Genomic DNA, 20,032 nt, shown 5'->3' with positions numbered 1-20,032 from the left:
TAGCAGTTTGATGGAGTTATCTGGCTCTGAGAACCCAGGACAGAAAGAGCAGGCATCTTTATGATCATGATAAATTGGTATCGGGGGAATCGCAGAGATAGCTGAAGGTTTGGTTAAGAATCTACAAGACTCAATAGCTATCTGGACTTCACAGTTAGGGGAAAAAATACAATATGAGGCTGAGGACTAGCACAAAAAATGAGCTCCAGGAGTTCTCACTTTAATCTTCTCAAAACTCTTTGCAAATTTTGCAGTTTGCTTCAAGTTTTGCAACTCTTGCACACAGCATACATTTTCATTGTCATTTCAAAGAAAGATTGCTTTTTTGGGGCTGCTATTTTGTGACAGCTGCCTCTGTGAATTGTCACCAGGGATGATTTCAAAGCTCACCAGGTAGGTTTGCATGACATACTTGGAGAAGCAAGATTTTCTGCGAAAGCGATGCTATTCTGAATTTTGGAAATATTTCCAGAGTTACGGCTCTGTCGTGGAAAGACCCTTGTCTCCTTTGGCAAGCTCACTAGTTGTGGAAACAAGATAGTTTCTAAGTGCCATCCTGCCCTACCTTTGCGTTTGCCATGGAAGCATGCAGGCACGTGACGCATTTACACTGGTGCAAATGTGGAGCAGACAGATTTCTCCCCAGTTCAGCCCCATGCTGAAGTAAGTTACTCTACTCCAGAGCAAAGTTACCTTTTGGAAGGTCAAGAGTAGCTATAAACTGGTGTAGAGGTTGTGTGTGTCCCCCCACTTCCAATCGATTCCAGCCCTCCCCTCAAAACAAAAACGCTATTAATTCCCTGGTCTTAATGAAGAGGGGCTAAGACACTACTTATCACAGAGGCAATTATCTCAGGAATGCTGATCCGTCTGCTCCAGACACCACTGTAACATATATCAGTATACCGGCCAATGTATGTTATACTGCTGTGAATGTGCTGCATAGCCAAACCAGAAGCTACAAGTGAGCAGCTTATAGAGGTATACGGGGGGTGTGGGCACACGTGTATACATTTATTCACATTATAATAAGCATTTTTTTTAATTTCCATTAGGGAAACGTCTGCTCTTTTGCATGATCTACTACCCCTGCAGCTGTTATATGCTCTCTGCTCCATTTATCAACCTCTTATTTAACTGATTTGTCCCTTTTTGGAAATGCGGTTTCCTTGCTGAACACAGAATCAGTTTGGCCATTCTGGACGTAGAGTGCTCAGTGAGTAAAAGATAAGAAAAATGGCTTCACTTACCCCGCGCTGCAGAGAAACCTAAATACCACCCCGCCCCCCACACACAATTTTGTGAGCTTCATTAAGAATTGGGTGCAGCATATTTGAGTGAAGGTTCAGATCGTTGCCTAACACCAGGGATTAAAGGAGAGATATTCAAAAGAGATTATAAGCCAATGGAAATTGGATGCCCAACTCTCATTTATTCCTTTGAAAGTCTCCCCCTAAGTCAATGCCGAGAGAAATATACCCTATTTCTTGCTGAGATGCAAGGCAACAAATTAAAGGCTGAGACTGTGAAGCAGGGGGCCTTAAAGAACCGGCAGATAATAAGGAAAATTTAAAAGGCCAAAAGTGGAATCTAATTTAATTTCTTCCCTCCACTCTTGAGACAGGGAAGATTCCATTTTCTTTTGAATATGAACCTGAATCAAAGTCCTAGAATCCAATTCAAACAGGGGTTTTGTTTCTTTTCCTTTTTTCAGGGGCCTGGAAGAGAGCAAGATCAGATTGGGAACCCACACTCAAACTCAGCTTCTGCGGCATTACAGACCTCCCCCCCCAGTCACTGCGGGTATTTCAACATTTGATCCAACTTTTGCAGCTTAGCAATATCCCTCCTCTCCCCAGTATTACCCCTGCTCCAGGAACTAAATCCAGCGTGAATACATATGATCTATGAATATATATGATCTATGTAGCTACCTCACTGGACATTGCAAACATTTTAAAGCAGTCTCCTCACTGACTTACAAACACAGACTGGTTTCTGAGCGGACCACTGGCTACTCTTTTGGCAGGTAATTGTTTTCTGGCCCTTCAACTCAAAGGCAGGCTGGCATTCAAACTTCAAAGTGTCCCCATGGCGAAACGTTGACCCTTCTCTCTTGCCGTAGGCTGGCACCCCGGGATCGCCGCAACTCCCCTGGTCAATTTCTGAAAGAAAGTAAAACAAAAAAAGTGGGGAGAAAAGGTTCTTACAGCCTCTGTTGTTGTGAGGTTTCTATTAAAGTATTACTCACATGGGATCCAATCACCCTCGCTGATAACAGCATCATGTCTCCAAGAGATAGCATGCATGAAACGCAAGTTAATTCCCAGTCCCCCAGCATCCCAGGATGCTTTGCACCTCCCCCACAACCCTCTGCTTGCAGGGTGGGCAGGCTAGCTCTGGCCCAAGCTGTTTGCTCCAGCTGAGCAGGGAGGCATGCTCTAGAGCCCCCAAGTTTCAGACCTGGGCCATTGCAGGCATACCACTGCATTTCCAGAATCAAAAGTGAATGTCTGTTCACTTGCTTACTGGCTCAATCTAAGCAGTTTAGACTAACTTGCAAAGATCGACTCAATTCAGCCCTGGCTTTTTGACTGTCCGTACTTAGCCGTAATGTCTCATCTCTTTATGAGTCACCTCCGATGAATCTAAGACTGGAGTTTCTTCCTGCAGAAGTCATTAATGATAGAGCTAAAAGCCCCCATTCTATTAGCCAAGTTTGTTGCAAAATCGTCAATCTTTATCTATCGTAATAAGGGGACAACAGTACCACATTGTGTGGGTGTGGGGTACGTGCAATATTGCTGGACAAGAAGAACGTAATAAATAGCTGTATTTGCAGGCATGGTGATGACTTTCCTGATTAGCAGTTAGAATAATCTAAGACTGATTTGAATCATTAATTCTATTTCATTCATCATTCTGATCTATTTCCAATTGCCTATCTAAAATATGAAAAGGCTCCAGAAAGAGAACAATTGACTCGCGCATCGACTTCCCATGCATCTGAATATTTGATCCGTGGGAGGTGCCAAGCAGACGCAAGGCTACCTTGCAAATGGGAGGTACATTTTTATAACAAAAAGATAATTTGTGAACATGACTGAGGAAATAAAGGATTTAAAAATCTATTTTAATAAGAAAGGAGCTTTATGGATCGAAGGTAAAGGCACTCTTTGTCTCCATCAACTCACATTTTAGCTCAGGCGTAAAAGAAAAGGCTGCTAAAAATCAGTACCCAAGCCTCTGCAAAGAGTCAGTTGACAAATTACATGTCAAACGCTGTTCCTCCGAAATTAAAATTCACATTTGACCCAAAGACATTTATGTGTTTCTTAATGGCTAGATTCTGTCACACTTACACTGAGTAGTTATTTAGTCCATGAATACACCACTGGAATGAGGTAAAATGCTATCATTTGCGAGGGAGCAAGGCTGAATAGGAACCTAAGCTGGGTGTCTTTATGGCTATGGATTGATCACCCTGGAGACTGATATTTTCCAGATGCGTACGTCAGACCCAGCGCTGGAAGATGCAGTTCAAGCTTCTGTTAGGGTGCACCTATATTCTGGATGTGCTTCACCTATATTCTGGATGTAATGCCTATAGCACATCATCACAACATGAGCTGGCCCTCAGCTGGAGACTAATTTTACCTCCAGACTGAGGGTTTTTTGATGAAATTGCAGTCCTTTGAAGGGGCCAGCTCACCCTGTGACGACTCGGCATACAACATTCAATCCTCAGGCCCTGTGCTGAAGGTAGCAAGAATGCCACCTGCGTGGGGAGTTATATTATATGAAAGGCTATCAGCTCTACCCACAGATGGAACTGAGACCATCAACTCATTTCGCAGAGCCTAACAAACAGATGGCGATGAGTGATTGACCTTGCTTCTTACAAAACAGTGACCTGGAGCTGAAAAGCTCCGTATTCCATTCACCGATCTTCTATGAAAAGGAGGGAAAAAAATATATATAGATCACCGTTTTTCTAATTTGATCTAATATAAAAAGCAGCATTCCAGGTCACAGATGGAGCAGCACAACAAAGAGCAGATTGGGAAATCAGAAAATTAATCCCATCTCCTGATGCAATTAACGGCACTCCTCCACACTAATGCACAGGACAACTTTAATTCCTCAGAAGCAGCTTCTGGTAATGAATACACAAGAAAAAACTTTGTAGGGCTACTTCAGTAAAAGATGGAATGAGATGAGATTCTCCCCTTTGCTTTCCACCCACAAGGTGTGGGTGTCTGAAAAGAAATACAGGCCTAGCCTCCAAAGATCCAGAATTACCTTCCTTAGAAGTACTTTGCTTCTCTTGCTATGAAGACTGATCTCCTAAACCCACCTAAGCATGGGCACAAGAACCAGCTTTCCTTCAGCATGCTCTAGTCCAAAAGACAGAGTATCGCTCATGATTCTGAGTGTGGTGAGGGATGCTTCATACTTCACTGATGTCTTTACAACTCCCAGTATCTTCTCCTCCTTCAACATCATGAAACACAATACATCCCCATTGACCCACCAGGAGTGAAATCCACTTCATGTAACTTTATAGATTCGAAGGCAGGAAGAGACTGTTGACCTTCTGCCAACCAATAGCCACAGAAAATATATGATAGAAACAGGACTCACATCCAGAGCTCTTCATTCCAGTGCTTTATACTATCTTCCCTTTCATTAGCTCTGTATTATAAGCAAACGTCCTCTCCGCTACAAAACAATGCAACACGGACTGGGTGATATGGAAGGGCTCTCAGGAGGACTAGGTGGCACCTACTAGATTAAAAGGCAACTCTTTTAGGATTAACACGTATAGATTGTTTGAATACAGCATAAATGTCACCTCTGGCACCCTGAGAAAAAACACCAGAGGCGTGGAATCAAGGAGGAAGGTCAGGCATCCATAGGAATAAATACCATCTCTACTTACGGGGCCAAGATAAATGCCTTTACTGATATCAGCCATCATTCATCATGACCTGGGATAACCAAAGGCCTGTGGGTCAACACAAACTACTCTCATGGGGACAATAGTGCACTACTGCCCATTAGAGGACTCTTCCACTTTCTTCTGAAGTATCTGGAAGTGGTCACTGTCAGATTTAGGATGGGGGAACCACTGATCTCACCTACTGGGGCAATTCCTATGTTACGAATGTTCCTTTCACAATGACCATGCGAGTCCTCTCTTTCCTATTTGCATAGTTCCCTGTGCACCAGGACCTCAATGCCAACACAGCCCAAATATAATGATCAGGTATTTAATCAGCATCATAAGGCCTCAAAGGTGTCTTATGTGAACAGAGTCCCCCTTGCAGGAGTTCATCCAGGAGTTGCTCACTGTGGTCGCATCCAGATGAGCGCAGACGTCCTGTACGCGGCACTGAGGACCCATCGGGGACACCACACGCCATACATGCAGGCATTCCCCATGCTGCTGTCTAGCAGCATGGAGGTTTTTTTTTGACTCCGGGGCCAAAAAACCCAAGCTGAACAAAGCGGGGTGGCGCATGCGGCGGCAGTGGTTGCCACCCAAAACTGGAGCCTGGCCAGCCGGAGCCATCTTCCAGATGCCAGCCAGGCTCCCTACTATGGCTGAACTGCCCTGGGAGGACCCTAGGTAAAGCTGTTGGGACCAGCACAGTTGCTGACCCCAGCCTCCCCTAACCCACCCGGGGTAACCTGCCATGCACCAGAGGGCACATGGCAGGGGCATTCCCCAGAGACAACTAGCAGTGGCAGAAGGCATGTTGCTGCCACTTGTCTTTGGGGGAACAAGCACCCACACTTCTCTCTGGATGTGGCCCGTGAGATTAGGACCTGAGCCTACCTCGTGGTGTAAAGAGATCCCTATGGTGTGCAAGTCTGCTGTTCTGAGCTCCATTTCAGTATCCATTGCCCCATGCACATCTACAGTAGAGCGATGACACCCTCTCATGTAGAGAGGGACAGGCAAGCAAGAATTTAATCGTATTTTGACTTCAGGAAAATCGTGTCTGCGGTTTTCTGTTATCTGCTTTCATACAATTTCATTTCAAAAGAGCCCCTTCTCCCTCTGTCACCATTAGCTATGGGACTTTATTCCTTTAAAGCCTTCTTCAGTGCTATTAATGTGTCGCATTCATCTCATCTTCTTTCTTTGGTTTTTATCCCCATCATCTGCGATCAACTTCACTGTCTTTTCTCCCCGTTTTCAATTTCTAACGCCAAATTGGAAACTTCTTTTATGACATTTTCCTTTCAGAGGAAATCGCATAATCCAAGATTTGTATTAATCCATCTAATATTCTGATGCGGCTTGAATAACAACAAGCCCCTCGTTATTATACTGACTCTAGGCAACTTCAGATACAGGTGTAGTTTCAATAGAAGTCACAACAGGGCGTCTGGTTTCTGTTATTGCTGTATACATCTTGTACTAAAAAGTCACTGTCAGGTAATTGGGTCCAAAAAAAAATGGCTTAACATAATTTAATAGTAATAGAAAAGTTTTCATGGAGGATATTTCTTGTCTGCGTTCCAGTGAAAATAGTTTCTCTGGATTTAAACCTTTCCCTGAAGGCTTTATGAACCCAAGTCATGAAGCATGGTGTTTGTTTATGAGAGACAGGAAGTGGGAGAGACTCGATACTAAACTGAAATTGAGCAGCAGATTTCTCTTCTCCAGACAGAGGGAAGTGTGAGACCAACTGTGTAAATTATTGAAAGGAAACTCTACATTAAATCTCTAAAAGAGAATTAACAAAGCTAACGGAAGGGCACTTACTTAATTTTATTCATATACGACTGTAACCAGACAGGGACCCAGGCAGCTGCTTTAACTCTTGCTGCTATTAATAATTTGCCATCAGCATTCCCCAAAGACCCACTGCATTTTTCATTTGGCTTTTCCTTCTTATCTGTTAAAAACCTGAAATGCTTTAATAAATAATACTAATGGTATCGGTCTCTTAGAAGGTACCTTTCATTCGAAGATCTCCAAAGGTTACTAGCGTTTCATTCGGTATGGATTACAAAATTCTTGTGGTGTTTTCATATGCACGTTATTTATTTATTTATTTTTTGCTTTGTACAACAACAGCATTTAAAATTTTAGAAGTGGTGTAACAGGTTTTCTCGTACTGTGTCTGTGTTTGGCATTTATGTAGAGCTACTGCTCCAATTTGGCTCCTACTCAGAGGTCAAAGTATGATGGGCTCTATTGTACAGTGGTGCATACAAAGCTAGGTTTAGATCTTGGGTTTATCCATGTCTGGATAAAAGGGAAGCAGTAAATTAAACTACCCAGAAGGCAGAATGGAAACCAGATAATGGCTCAAAAGAGATTGTGCTCAGGCAGAGCTGATCAGCACCTGGACTGTGCCTTGGCACAGCTTACTTCTTACTTCGCACTGGCTCAGCTGTGGTAAACTAAGGGGGTCCAGGTACTGCCTCATCTTCACAAATCTGTATAAATTTCCCTAAGCCTGTACCCCCTCCTTGGCCCCTCCACTAGGTAGTGAAGTCTAAGCTTGCCTGTGCAGGTATGAAAAGTAACTCAGAACTCATCCCTTTTTGGTTCTCATTCTACACGTGCACTTTAATGCACATTAGCCTATTTTAATGCACATTAAAGCATCTCTAAAAACTGTGATGTAATATACAGCCAAGCCCTCTGATATTATTGAATTTGCACTAAGGAGAATACCCGCAATCGTCACCTTGCAAATCTCAAAAGGGTTTTCACTCAACAAAGACACTCCTCCAGAGAGATAGACTGTACTTTTGAAAGAGCCACCCGGATACCACGTGAAAAACTGCTGCAGTACAAAAAGAAAATACCCACGAATTGCACACCATTAGTTATGACATACCACACTTCCTTGGAACCTACATGGAAAATCCTCAAACACCTGCAATCCATGTAGAAAAAAACCCAATTCTCAAAGAGATCTTTCCAGAACCACTCATCCTAGCCTTTAAACAAGCACCGAACCTCGCCAACCTCATCACCAGAAGCAAACTTCCTATAACCCAAAGCACACTGAATGGATCCAAACTATGCTGGGACCAAAAATGTCAAACCTGCCAACACATCTCTACCACTCCCACAATACCTGCATCCCACAACAGAACCATCACCATTCCTGGAATCTTATACCTGCACCTCCAGAAATGTTATGTGTCCACTAAATGCCCTGATGGAAAATATGTAGGAGAAACCAAACAACTGCGTACCAGAATGAAGTCAGACCGAAAATCTATCAAAGACAAAAATACCCAATGACCTGTGGGTGACCACTTCTCACAAGCCGATCACTCCCTCTCTGATCTCTCAGTTCTAATCCTCCAAGGAAATTTATAAAACATCTTTTGTAGGCAAGCCTACAAACTTCACTTCATAAATCTACTGGATACAAAAAATCATGGACTAAATATAGACATTGGATTTATGACACATTATAACCTGCCTAACATCCAATTCACCGGGTAACCTGTCTGCATTTTACCAGCGACATCCTATCACCAGTTCAACATTCCCCCTTTCACTCTTTCACCTACCTGTCTCAAACCTATTGTCTCCCATCCTTCTGATCCTCACTGCCATTCATTCGCATTTTGACAGACCTAAATTTTGCATATTGGCTTATCTTTTATCCAGGAGAGCACACAAAGCAACAACAGACTCTCCCTGTGCCTGAAGAAGGGTGTTTCCTTTGCAAGGAAGCTTGCAAAGAACAATTTTCCAACTATTTAGTTGGTCTAATAAAAGATATCACATCTACCCAAAGAACCTTGCCTGCTCTTTAATTAATGTGCTTTAAGATAGGCTAATGTGAATTTTTCCAGAACCTCATAATGTACTAAATTTAACGCACATTAACTAAAGCACATTAATGCATGTGTATACATGCCCATTCAGACCACAGCTAGACTGATATAACTTTGTCGTGAGTTTCCCAGTTTTTGGTGTGCGTCTGACACCCCAACTTCAGCAGTAACATTATGAGCTCAAGTCTCAAAACACCCGAGGCAGAGAAGACTCCATGTGGTTTTTTGCTTTTTTAAAAGTCTGAGCACAATATTTGAATGGTTGGATTTGGCAATTTTGTTACCACTCCCCAAGTTCCACTGAGTTTTAGGTGCAAATGAGCCCCAAAGCAAAGCAAAATGCAGTCAGAGCCACAATGGTGATGCCATAATTCAGCATCAATACTTTGCCCAGCCAAACCTTGTGTATGTTTTGCCAAGGCAAAGCCAGAAGCTGGACTTCTAAACTCACAGATCATGCAACTCTAGGCCTGGGCTCACTGACAAGATCTCCAATAAAACCTGAAAGGATGCAAGTTTTCACAAGCTATCAGATTTTGTTGTACATGTTTCATGCAAGTACACATCAGGGGATTCAAGCCAAAGTATCAGGGAAAGACTTGCTCCCCTGCAACTGTCTTTGGTAACTGCACACTGCAATAATATGCAGATCATTAGGAAGGCATGAGGTTTCAGTATGCCTGATATGAGTGAGAGATAGAGAACATAGGGGCTACGGGAAGAAATAGATAATGTATTAGTTAAGTGGAGATACTAATCCAGACATAGACAGATTACTGGTCCAGACATAGAAAGGAGGCATAACAACTTTTAGGGATATCTGCTGTACAAGCACAGAGGCCATTGCCTCTCAAATACCTAGACGATACTTAATCCTCCTTTGTGAAGTCAGGCCACAGTATAACTTTAAAAAACAATATCTTGGTCCTTGTTTAGTTTCGTAAATCTAGATGCCTATGCTCAAACCTCAGAGGGCAACAACTGTAAACTGTGGGAAGATTCATGAATTCTCAGCCTACCAAAATTAGGCAAGCATCAGCTTATGACCAAGCTCTGATGCAAAGCAGAAAAGACCAGGGGTGAAAAGCTCTTTTTGCTGATATGAAACTAAAAGTGTCCAGGAAGGATGGGATGATTTATCCTGACAACTTTGCAGGGAAGTCAGGGAAATGAGAGTGCATAAGATCATGTATCACTGGGAAGAACCATCCTACCCTGGAGAATTGTTTTATTGTTCTCATCTTTACAGTATTAGGGTCAGCCTGATGCATGCCAATGGCAAAAGAATCAGCATTTCATAAGTATCTTCATAATAAATATCCCTGGATAATGACAGTTTAGAGGCAACTGTCTCCTCCAGGCATCCATGTACTAATGATGAGGCCAGAGGTGAAAAAGTCATATGAAATTTATATTCATACACAAAGTGCTTGGTCAAATAGCTCAGGGCACATTTACAGCATTTTAAAACCTACAGAACCAACAAACTTACTGACTCGTGCAGCTGCCCCACTAGGTTGGCAGGTCAGGTCTGCGTGAAAATGTGATGTTAAATTACCTACTCACAGGCTTTGCCAAAGAAGCTATGAGCCTTGAATCCTCCTACAGCTGATGGCAAAGCCTCCTGGAGAACAGCTGGTGAAGGCCTACTGTCTTAGCACATAATTTCCCAAATTCTATCCTTGTTCACAACTATTATGCCCGTGTGACCAGGTTTGTTATAAGAGGCCAAAGCCAACTAGCCAAAACGCAGAGCCTTATGGAAAACGATAGAATTTAGCAGAAAAGTTTACTTTTCCTATCAGGGATTTTTTTTAAATAACAAAAAATGGAGAAATTATGTGTTTTAGGAAGTTTCCAAAACCCCATAAAATGAGGCAAAATTTCAGTTAAATGTATAGCTGCCTTGTTAAAGTAAGTTTCTCAGAACACAACTCTGTAGGACTTATGCAAGCCTCTGAACCTTATTCATCCAAAAGAGCCAATTGAGTGTTCTCCAGTTGGTGTTTCTCAGTCACCCTGGCAATTTAAAATATATTTCTGTTTTTAGACTATACTGTTAAGCACCAAAGCTGTAAGCAGAGGTCAACAGCAGGTGGTCAGGGGCATGAATAGCACGTGCCCCCGGTGGCTGGGGGGCATGGCTGCACTGGCAGCAGTGGGAACCCGTGGCGGTGAGTGCAGAGCTCCCGCAGATGCCACTGGCACTGTTGGTGGTGGGGGGAGCGGGCGGTGGCAAGTCCCGATCAAGGGTCGGTGACCACTCACAGGCACCACTGGCAGCATCGGCAGCAGCCAGCGGGGATTGTGGACCACGTGCAGATGCCGCCAGCGGTGTCAGGGTGAGCAGCGACTGCCTGCTGGCACCACCGACACTGTTGGCGGCGCCTTTTTGCAGGGGGTGCGTGTGCACTCGTATCGCCCCTGGTCAGGGGTGAGAAATAGCACAGGTGGGGGAGAGAGGGACTGCATCACCAACACCCCCTTTTGAACATCCTGCAAACACCCATTATGAAGGTGAATATAGGGGTGTGCAAAACACCATAGTTTCGTTTCAACGTCCATTGAGCCGTTTCAAAGGGACAGTGTTTCGTTTCGTCATTTCATTTCATTTAAAAAAACTGTCCCGTTTCATTTCGCCGAAACTGTTTCACTGTTTTGACGTGTTTTGATGTTTTGCCCATAGGTTATTATAGGGAATCATGAAAATGCCTATAACCTTGTCATTTGTTGCCTGATCTGGATGAAAATTGCAGGGATTGTAGCCCCTTTTGAGGGCATGAAGCCTCAAGTTTCAAGGAGATGGGGGCATGGAGCTCAGCCCAGTGGTGGGAAGTGGACAGAGCCAGGGCTTTGCTCCTCCTCCCACCGCCAAGCTGAGCTCCACGGGGCTGCGGAGCCACTCGGAGCACAGTCCTGGCTCTCTCCACCTCCTGCCACCAGGCTGCTTTGAAACTCAAAACATTTTGAAACTTCTGAAGTCCTCATTTTGCTTTGAAGCTGTTCCAGAGCTTTTTGTTTCATGTGGATTTCGCTTTTCGAGCTCAAAACAGCTTCAAAATGAAACACTCGGCGAAATTTTGCACAGCCCTAGTGAATAACCTCATACATGATGCCTACAAATAGCAGATGGAAAATACATAACACGCTAATAATAAGCAGTGATGGCCTGGTTCTTTTTAAAACCTGGTCATGGGAAGTGTCTGATTGAGAGGAAGCACCTAATCACAGCATAACAGGAGACGGTGTGAAACAAATACATGCATTAATAACACACACACCAGCCCCAGTGGGAAGAGGGGAGAAAAGGGGGAGGGAAAAGACAGCCAACAGTTGGATGTGCTATTTCTGTGATGCTGGGACAGACTCAACAGAATCCTCTGCAACTTCAAATATAACGTCACATGAAAATGTATTTTGCCCTTATTGGTCATTGAGATTGAATGGTGCAACCTTTTAGAGGCTCTGGGTTTTATTTATACAAAATAAACATTAATATGCCACCTACTACAGTGATATATCTACATATAAACTAACACACACACACACACACACACACATGTTGCACAGACTACAGATGTACACACACACCTACTCTCACGAGCATGTCTGTACATACACACATTTAAACATGCAAGCAGAGAATATATAATAGCTCAGGACTGAGGATGTTATTTGAGTGAGTTTGGGGTAGTTTAATGACTTGCTAGTGGGAAAGTGACCTTTACAGATAAGACCGTCCCTTCCTGCTATTTTTTTTGCAGTATATGATACCCCAAACCCATGAAAGATGCCCCCTCCCCTGTTATTCATTTAACCATCCCTCAAATTCAAACCCTTGTCTGAAAACCTCTTCCACGGACCCTTCAGCCATCCTAAGATAACATGAGCACAATATTATTATTTATTAAATTCTAATATCAGTGCCAATTTATCTAGTAGTCTCTTCAAGCAATTTGCCAAAATGAAGGGTCCAGATTCAGCATTGCACATAAGAGTACACTTAATTTGAGAACAAGTTTTAGTCCTGCCCTCTATAGCAAGCACAATCTTGGACTTCAACTGCACATAAACACATACCTCAAATGCTCTGCTGAATTGGGGCGGATGTAATAAAGCCACAAAGTGACCTTGGGTCTGCTGTTCTTCTCCACAGGACCCTCTGGGGCAGGGCCTTTGAAATCACCTTTAATCTCATCTTTATGTGATGGGCAATCATCTAAATGCCCATTTAGAAATCTCCCTCCCTTTGCCTCTGTTATGCAATGTGCTGAAATGATTTGCTGTGCTCCCTGCATCTGCGGTAGTGTTCAGGAGAGAACGACATTGCACAACTCCAGGGGTGAAACTCTGCCTCCACAAAATGGGAATTTTGCCACTGATTTCAATGGGGCCAGAACTTCATCAGACATTTCCATATTGTCTGTTGAAAGCTCTTTGGCATGGGCAGGCCAGTGTCTCGGGCATGCTAACACAGCCAAAACGGCTGCTTTCAGAGGTATCAAGCAACTCCACCTCCTGCAGAAGTTATGGGAGCTGGAGATGTCCATCAGATTAGCAAAAATCAGGCTACGATCACACTATGGGATACTGAGGACAAAAAGAGCAAGGCCAAGCAAAGAAAGCGAATCACTGTCCTCTGATTCAGTGAAGGGAAAGAATGAAGACAATGCAGACACCTTGCAAGATGCTGATTAAAAGGACTCCTTTCCAGGGCTTCTCTCACTCACTCTTTTCTTTTCTTCACTTGGACAGAAACATTTCTCTTTTGCAATGCAGCATGAATCCAAGTGGCATAAAAAAGCCTACAGAGAAAAAGCCAAGTAACTGATTTACGAACAGAAGTGGAATGAAAGATAATTGCTCACGAAGCCTTTCCATTCTACAAGGTGTGAGCCTCAAGGTAAGTGCTGTGCAAACAAAATCGGCACATTTCCTCATGCTAGAACTGGTTTAAAAAGTGGAATTTCTGTCTTCTGCTAAATTCCATCTTTGCCAAATTTCTCTTCATCCTTAAAGCTCCAAAATACTCACATTCAGAAATCTCCAAATGACTTATCCAAATGTTTTGTTTCATTAATGTTGAAAACGGTTTGTTTCGAAACAAACTGAAAGTTAAACAAGAACATCTAAATACAATGTTTTGACACTGATCGAAATGAAACAGGTTGAAACAAATTGTTTCAAAACTTTTCCTTTGATTTTTTTTTATAGCAGAATACACATTTCTGCAAAAGCAGACAGCACAGCGTTTGCTGGTGTAAAAAAAAGAAAAAAAAACCACCAAAAAATTGTCCCATCAATTTTTTTCAAACCAACTTTACTTCTGGGACTCACAGTTTGGTGACAAGTGAGGTATCAGGCAGACAGATCATTTTCAAAGTGATTAAGGATAACAGATGCTTCAATTTGAGAGAGTCCAACTTGCAGTAAGTAAAAAGGGCCTGATTTTTACAGCTCAGTACATATCCTTTCAGGAATTTCCATTTGAGCATGGAAAAATTGAACTAAACAATATTTTGGTCATAGTTTTCTCAGGGCCCAATCCAAGGCCCCAAGGGAGTCCTCTCCACTGTCTTAACTGCGAAGTAGAAGCAAGGGATGCTAACGCACTGTGCAAAATAGATCAAGGTCTCAGCTGTTGGACCACTTATGCCAGGAGTAGCCAACCTGTGGCATGCGTGCCACAAGTGGCATGGACAGCCTTTGTGCATGGCATATGATAGGTGGAGGAGGGGATGAGGCAGCACAGTGGCAAACAGGGCAGGGGAAGGGGACTGGAGTGGCGCTCGGGGAGGGTGAAGGGCATGCCTGTCTGGGCCTGGAACACCTGGAGGGCGAAGGGCATACCATTGATTTATGCAAAAGAAACCATTCGCTGGAGAGAGCTGCAACAGGACAGGGGATTCAGAAGTTGCTGGAGGGATACTTAAATATGGGCTTAAATATACCCCTATTCACGAGTGCACTTAAACCTACACTTAATTTCCAGTACATGCTTAATTCACATGGAAGCCAGTGGGAGTCAAGTGCGTGTTTGAGGGCATCTTGAATTCAGTGACATTATTTTCATGAATTGATGCATGATATTTAGTATCAAAAAATATTTTCTTGTCTTGGTTTCAAAAAGGGGGGTGGTGCAGGGAGGATATTCCAGCCTCCCCCATCCTGTTTCTTTCCCCCATAGATCTCCTCTCTCTATCAGAGCAGCAAGGCAAATGCAAAATATTTATTTCCCAGACTACTGCTCATTGAAATCCCCATGGCATACCATTGAATCGTTCCAGCTATGTTTTATACTTGTCTTTAAAGGTAGGTATGAGTAAGGTGACCCTCAAATACAGTTCTGGTCAGCGTGCGGTGAGCTAAAAGGCGGGATTGTTTGTTGGTTCAGCAGTCTTCGATGCTAGTGTTTTACGACAGGAGTCAATATGTCTAATGGAAAAGGAGAAGGCGAGATGAAAACAAAAGCTTTTTTTTGATAGGCTTCCACACCAGTGATAGTGGGGTTATCAAATAATGTATGACCCAATTAAAACAAACAAATGCAAGGAATCAATGGAAAGCATTAAGAAAGGGAAACAAATATATGGCAACTGGTGGTCCCAAGGACTTGGCTGGTGCAGGCAGCACTGGCAGGGAATGCAAAGAGCCAGGTAAGCATCAAGAAGACAACCTTCAATTCCCCATCTCCTATGGTAGTAACAATGTCAGGTTCAACACGTAGGAACGGCTCCTTACCAGGCAAGGGCCATGTGTAGGACAGGTTGGATCTCTGCAGTGAAGACCTGTGACGAACAGTCACTAACAGGGTTGCTCTAATCCTGGCACATAAATGCTCATTACAGAAGGATGATACATAAAAACTCTTGGAGGGGAGGGAAGAGAGCTTATTGACCCTTGGGATACATTGGCACTGCATCCATGGAGCTATATGCCGGTCTATCTAAGGTATTGACATGGCCCCCAATCGCTGTGATACCTGAGTACCTCCCAAAGATCAATGTATTCATCCTCATCCCGGTGGGGTAAGAAAGTGCTGTCATCTTCATTTTTGAGATGGGAGACTGAGACATGGAAAGCCTATGTGACTCCCTCAAGGCCACCCAGGGAAATCTTGACTGGGCTAGCAACTGACTGTGGGTCTTTTAAGCATTTTAGTCACTATATAGGACTCTCCTTTTCCGTACCTCTCCACTTAAACAGTAATGGCCAGATTTTCAAGCATGACCCAATGCTCTCATCCAAGAACCTAAAGATAAGGGCCAAAAAATGGTTAGCATCCAACAGTTCCCATCTCTGGTCTTATGGGTGCAATGACTCAACACCTTGTGCAGTCTCTTTCACAAGGTGCAAGGCAAGGGACAACTGGGCTCTATATTATGTGTATGCATGGGTAGAAATGGGTATGTGATATCCAAATTAAAAAAAAGAAAAAGAAAAAAACAACCATTTTTTTTTACTTAGGTTGCACGACCAGCATTCAAAAATTTGGAAATGCGAGACTACGGTTTGCCATGGAAATTAATTTAATTTAAATCTGCCTCTTCATAGCGCCGTCGTTTATACTGAATGATGCAGGGCTCCGTGGGGGAAAAAAACCCTGCTCATGTAATGACGGGCTGTAACTGGAGTTTTCTAACTTTGTGGTGCTCAACGTTGCACGTTAACTAAGGCTCTTTTAAAGCAGTTTTCCTGATAATTATTTGGGTCTTTATTTATTTTTAGGAAAAGAGGGGAAAAAATGAATTTGCTTGGAGGAACTGTCTCTGTTTGTCTGTCTCTCTCTCTCGAACAAAATTTCCTTGGGAAAAAAAGTCCTTTCTCTAGCTCAGGGACACAATTTTGAAAGCCTGCTTCAAACAAGGGGGATGTTGGAACTTGCTCGAAGGTGAAAAAGTCACAAAAGCCTTCTCTGATTTAAAGGGTTAGGCAACCCGAACATCCCTGGGTCCTATTCCCCACTCTGTCATCGAGGTCACGTGCAACCTTGCACAAGTGACCTCCTCCTCTTCCTCCTGTCTATCAAGCTTAGATGATCAGCTGTTTAAGGAAGAGGTGGGTGAGGGCTTTGGCTTGGCTCTGTCAAGAAGCACAGTTAAAAAAAAGAAGGCGATGACTGCCTCTGCCTTCTTCATCTTACAGAGGGAAACATGACAGCTCCTACCCTTCAAGGCCTGTTTACTTAAGTCAATTATTTATCCGATTAGATTTGATATAGAAATTCAGCCCACTAAAGACTTTAATTAGGGGATTAAATAAAAGCAGAAGGAAGTCCAGCCACGAGGGCTGATCATAATGGATTAGGATGATGAAGCAGGGACCCTCACTGTGAGACTTCCTTCCTTGAGGACTTTCCCCTCTGCATCTCCAGCAGGATTTCTTTGGATTTTAACTGACAGAAAGAACGACAGGTATGCAGACCGACAAACTGCATTAAATGCAGATGACATCCATACGGGGACTGGAGTTACTGGAGAGAGGCTGTCAGGGATGATGCCTTGCGGAAAGCTCCAAGGTTTGCAGGACGCAGCACTGGCAAACCCGGCTGCTCGCTGGTTCAGGGAGCCAGCTGGGCGAGATGAGGCAGTCGAATCACCCACAAACTCATTCCAGGAAAGAAAATATTGCAAGCTGATATTTGTGTTTCATTTGAAAGCTCCAACAATGCCAATAAAAAATAGTTAAAGAGCCAAGGAGCTCTAACGGCCACATTTGGAAAGGGGGAGGAGGTGATAATTAGCTTTAATTTGAAGTTTAAGATTAAGGGGAATCTGTCATCATGAAATTATTATTTTTTTTAAATGGCCTTACCCTCCATTTCCAGCACTTCTTCATATTATTGTAATGGCACGAGTTTCTAAAATCTCATCCATGTCTCTGTCTAGGCACAATGATGTACTCCCTTCATGGTAGTAACCAGCACATCATAGGGCCTCTGCGAAATGGAGACTCTTATTCCCCTTTTTACATGCAATGGCAGGGGGGATTTTCAAAAGCACCCAAAGGTTTTAGGAGCATGAGTCCCATTGCTATTCACTGAGGTTCAAGATCTACGTTCATTAGGAGTTTTTGAAAACCCAACCCCGTGCAATTTTCCTCCAACTATTCTGAGTGGCAGAGTCGGGAAATGAACCTCGGTTTATTGGTCCCAAGCTCAGTGCCTCTCCCTGGTCCACAGCACAACCAGTGCTATGAAGTTACTTTCCCCCCCAGTTGGTTATTTTGAATTTCCCTCTCTAACCATAGTTACACCCGCATCAGGGTTACTTCTGCATTACCATGCACCTCTCAGTAACGCACTGGCATGTCGTTTTTGTTCCCAGTTCTGCATGAACGGGGCTCGAGCCAACATCCGTTAAAGTCAGTAGGTGTGCTTTGATGACTTCAGCGTGTGTTAGGTCAGACACATGGCCCTCGACTATCCATAGTTCTTAGCTAGGATATTCAGGAGGGGCAATAGGGAGCCAGCTGGCAGAACTCCACCTGCAAAGTGAAGGACGGGCGAGAAGCAAAACGGGATAACCAGGCCATTCATCAAGCTCTTCTCTAGATGTCGAGAAATGCAAAAATCTAGATCTCTTGGTTCACAGACGATACTTTTTATTAGACCAACTAAGAAAAGGTGATAAATAATTTAAATAATAGCAATTATAATTTAATAATAACTGTAATAATAGTACTCGAATAGTAATAATTAAAAATAATGTTAATTATTTAAAATAATAAGTAATTATAATTACTTATTATTTTTTAATAAGTAATTATAATAGAAGATAAAAAAGAGGTGCCTCATGCTTTGGGTTTGCAATGTTATCTGGGAGATTCTCAAAGAATCTGCATGACTATAAACAGGCCAGACTCTGGGCTATTATAAATCAGCACAGTCCCACTAAAAATGGAATCACACCAATCTGCACCAGCTGAGAATTTGCCCTCACTGTGACTAATTCCCCTAAATAGCTTTGAAAGAAACCCCCAAATCTTAGACTAGATGCCTTACATTCCCCACCGTATTTCATGGCAAGCACCTGCACCCCAAGGTCATGGCTAAGGTGAGTGACTTTTTCAGAGAGCCCTTTCTTAAAATATTGGCACCGCATTGCTGCATTCGAAAGGTACCTTTCTCCAACTCCTGAAACTTGAGTTTCAACAAATTGCTTAGGCATAAGATTAGCAATTTCATTTCCACGCTGATAACAAGGTTTATGATGGCATTAAACTAAACCAAGAAGTACTATAGGAAATTCAGCTCTTTAAACCTATGAGGTAAGTAATATTCTGCCCTCCTATTAGGCAAATGCTTGGTCCCGACTTTATGCAGTTCCATTAACTATAATTTTCCTCCTGCAATTAGGAAAGAGGGTGGCTATAAAATTGACGCTGAAACTTGTTAGTAAGTTGTGTATAATTTCATAATGTAGTTGGCAAGTGCTAATTACCTTTTACTTAAACATTTCTTGCTTTGTACTCTGGCTCAAAGCATTTCCAAAATGAAATGAATTTTATGCAGCTGGCTGATTAGGGGGATGGTGCCAACACAGACCTTGGGGAGTCCAGACAGAGGTATAGTCTGCTGTTCATGCACAAGCATCTCTCTACATTTCATCCATGCAGCTGGGGACAGTTTAGGATGGGAGCCTCCCAGGGCTCCAAGACTCTTAGGCTCATTAAGCGGGGCCTGCACTGAGTCGGGGTTACGATGGGCATAAAAGGAAGTCTGTCTACAGTGGGGGGTAGGCAATTATTTTGGCTGGTGGGCAACTTAAGGAGTTTGTTGTGGGGGGTGGTATTAAGCCGATTCAGTGGGAGAAGGGGGGCTGGTGCAGCCCAGCGAGGAAGGGGGTGGTGCTGACCCAGTCCGGCACAGCAGGGGTTGGCAGCTGATCCTATCTGGCACTGCCAGGGGTGCCAGATGGAGCAGGAGGATAGGCAACTTCTTCATTGAGTATGGCTTGGGACCCCACAGGTGGGTGGATGTGATGGGGAACCTGGGACTGGGATGGGCCAGGGCTGGGACTGCAGGGCAGTGACAGTGTAGGGTCATGCAGGGAGTGGATCATGGTCCTCTCCCAGGTCCTGGCCCTTTGCTGTCACCATCCTGTGATCCCATCCCCAGCCCCAGCCCCTGCCCACCCACCCTATCTGGCGCCCCTGCCCCTGGGGTGCATGGGCCAGGGCGCCTGGGCAGCAGGTCTGGGTCTGGTGA

The 20,032-nt window shown here is 43.6% G+C and overlaps 1 protein-coding gene across 3 annotated transcripts in view; it reads right to left on the bottom strand.

The window, feature by feature from the left end:
* CSMD2 (CUB and Sushi multiple domains 2) overlaps positions 1 to 20,032 on the bottom strand; it is a 795,490-nt gene that overhangs the window by 289,368 nt on the left and 486,090 nt on the right. For 2 of the 3 annotated variants that reach the window (XM_019512241.1, XM_019512242.1), the window contains one exon: positions 1,983 to 2,165. The exons of the other annotated variant lie outside the window; for it this stretch is intronic. In XM_019512241.1, the coding sequence (XP_019367786.1) occupies positions 1,983 to 2,165 (183 nt within the window). The remainder of the gene's footprint in view (positions 1 to 1,982; positions 2,166 to 20,032) is intronic. 3 annotated transcript variants of the gene reach the window in all.

Source organism: Gavialis gangeticus, unplaced genomic scaffold, assembly GCF_001723915.1.
Source record: "Gavialis gangeticus isolate Ggan-Ray unplaced genomic scaffold, GavGan_comp1, whole genome shotgun sequence".
In the NCBI taxonomy this organism is placed as follows: domain Eukaryota; kingdom Metazoa; phylum Chordata; order Crocodylia; family Gavialidae; genus Gavialis; species Gavialis gangeticus.
Note: the sequence above shows the minus strand (reverse complement) of the source record. Positions and strands in the feature narration are given on the sequence as shown.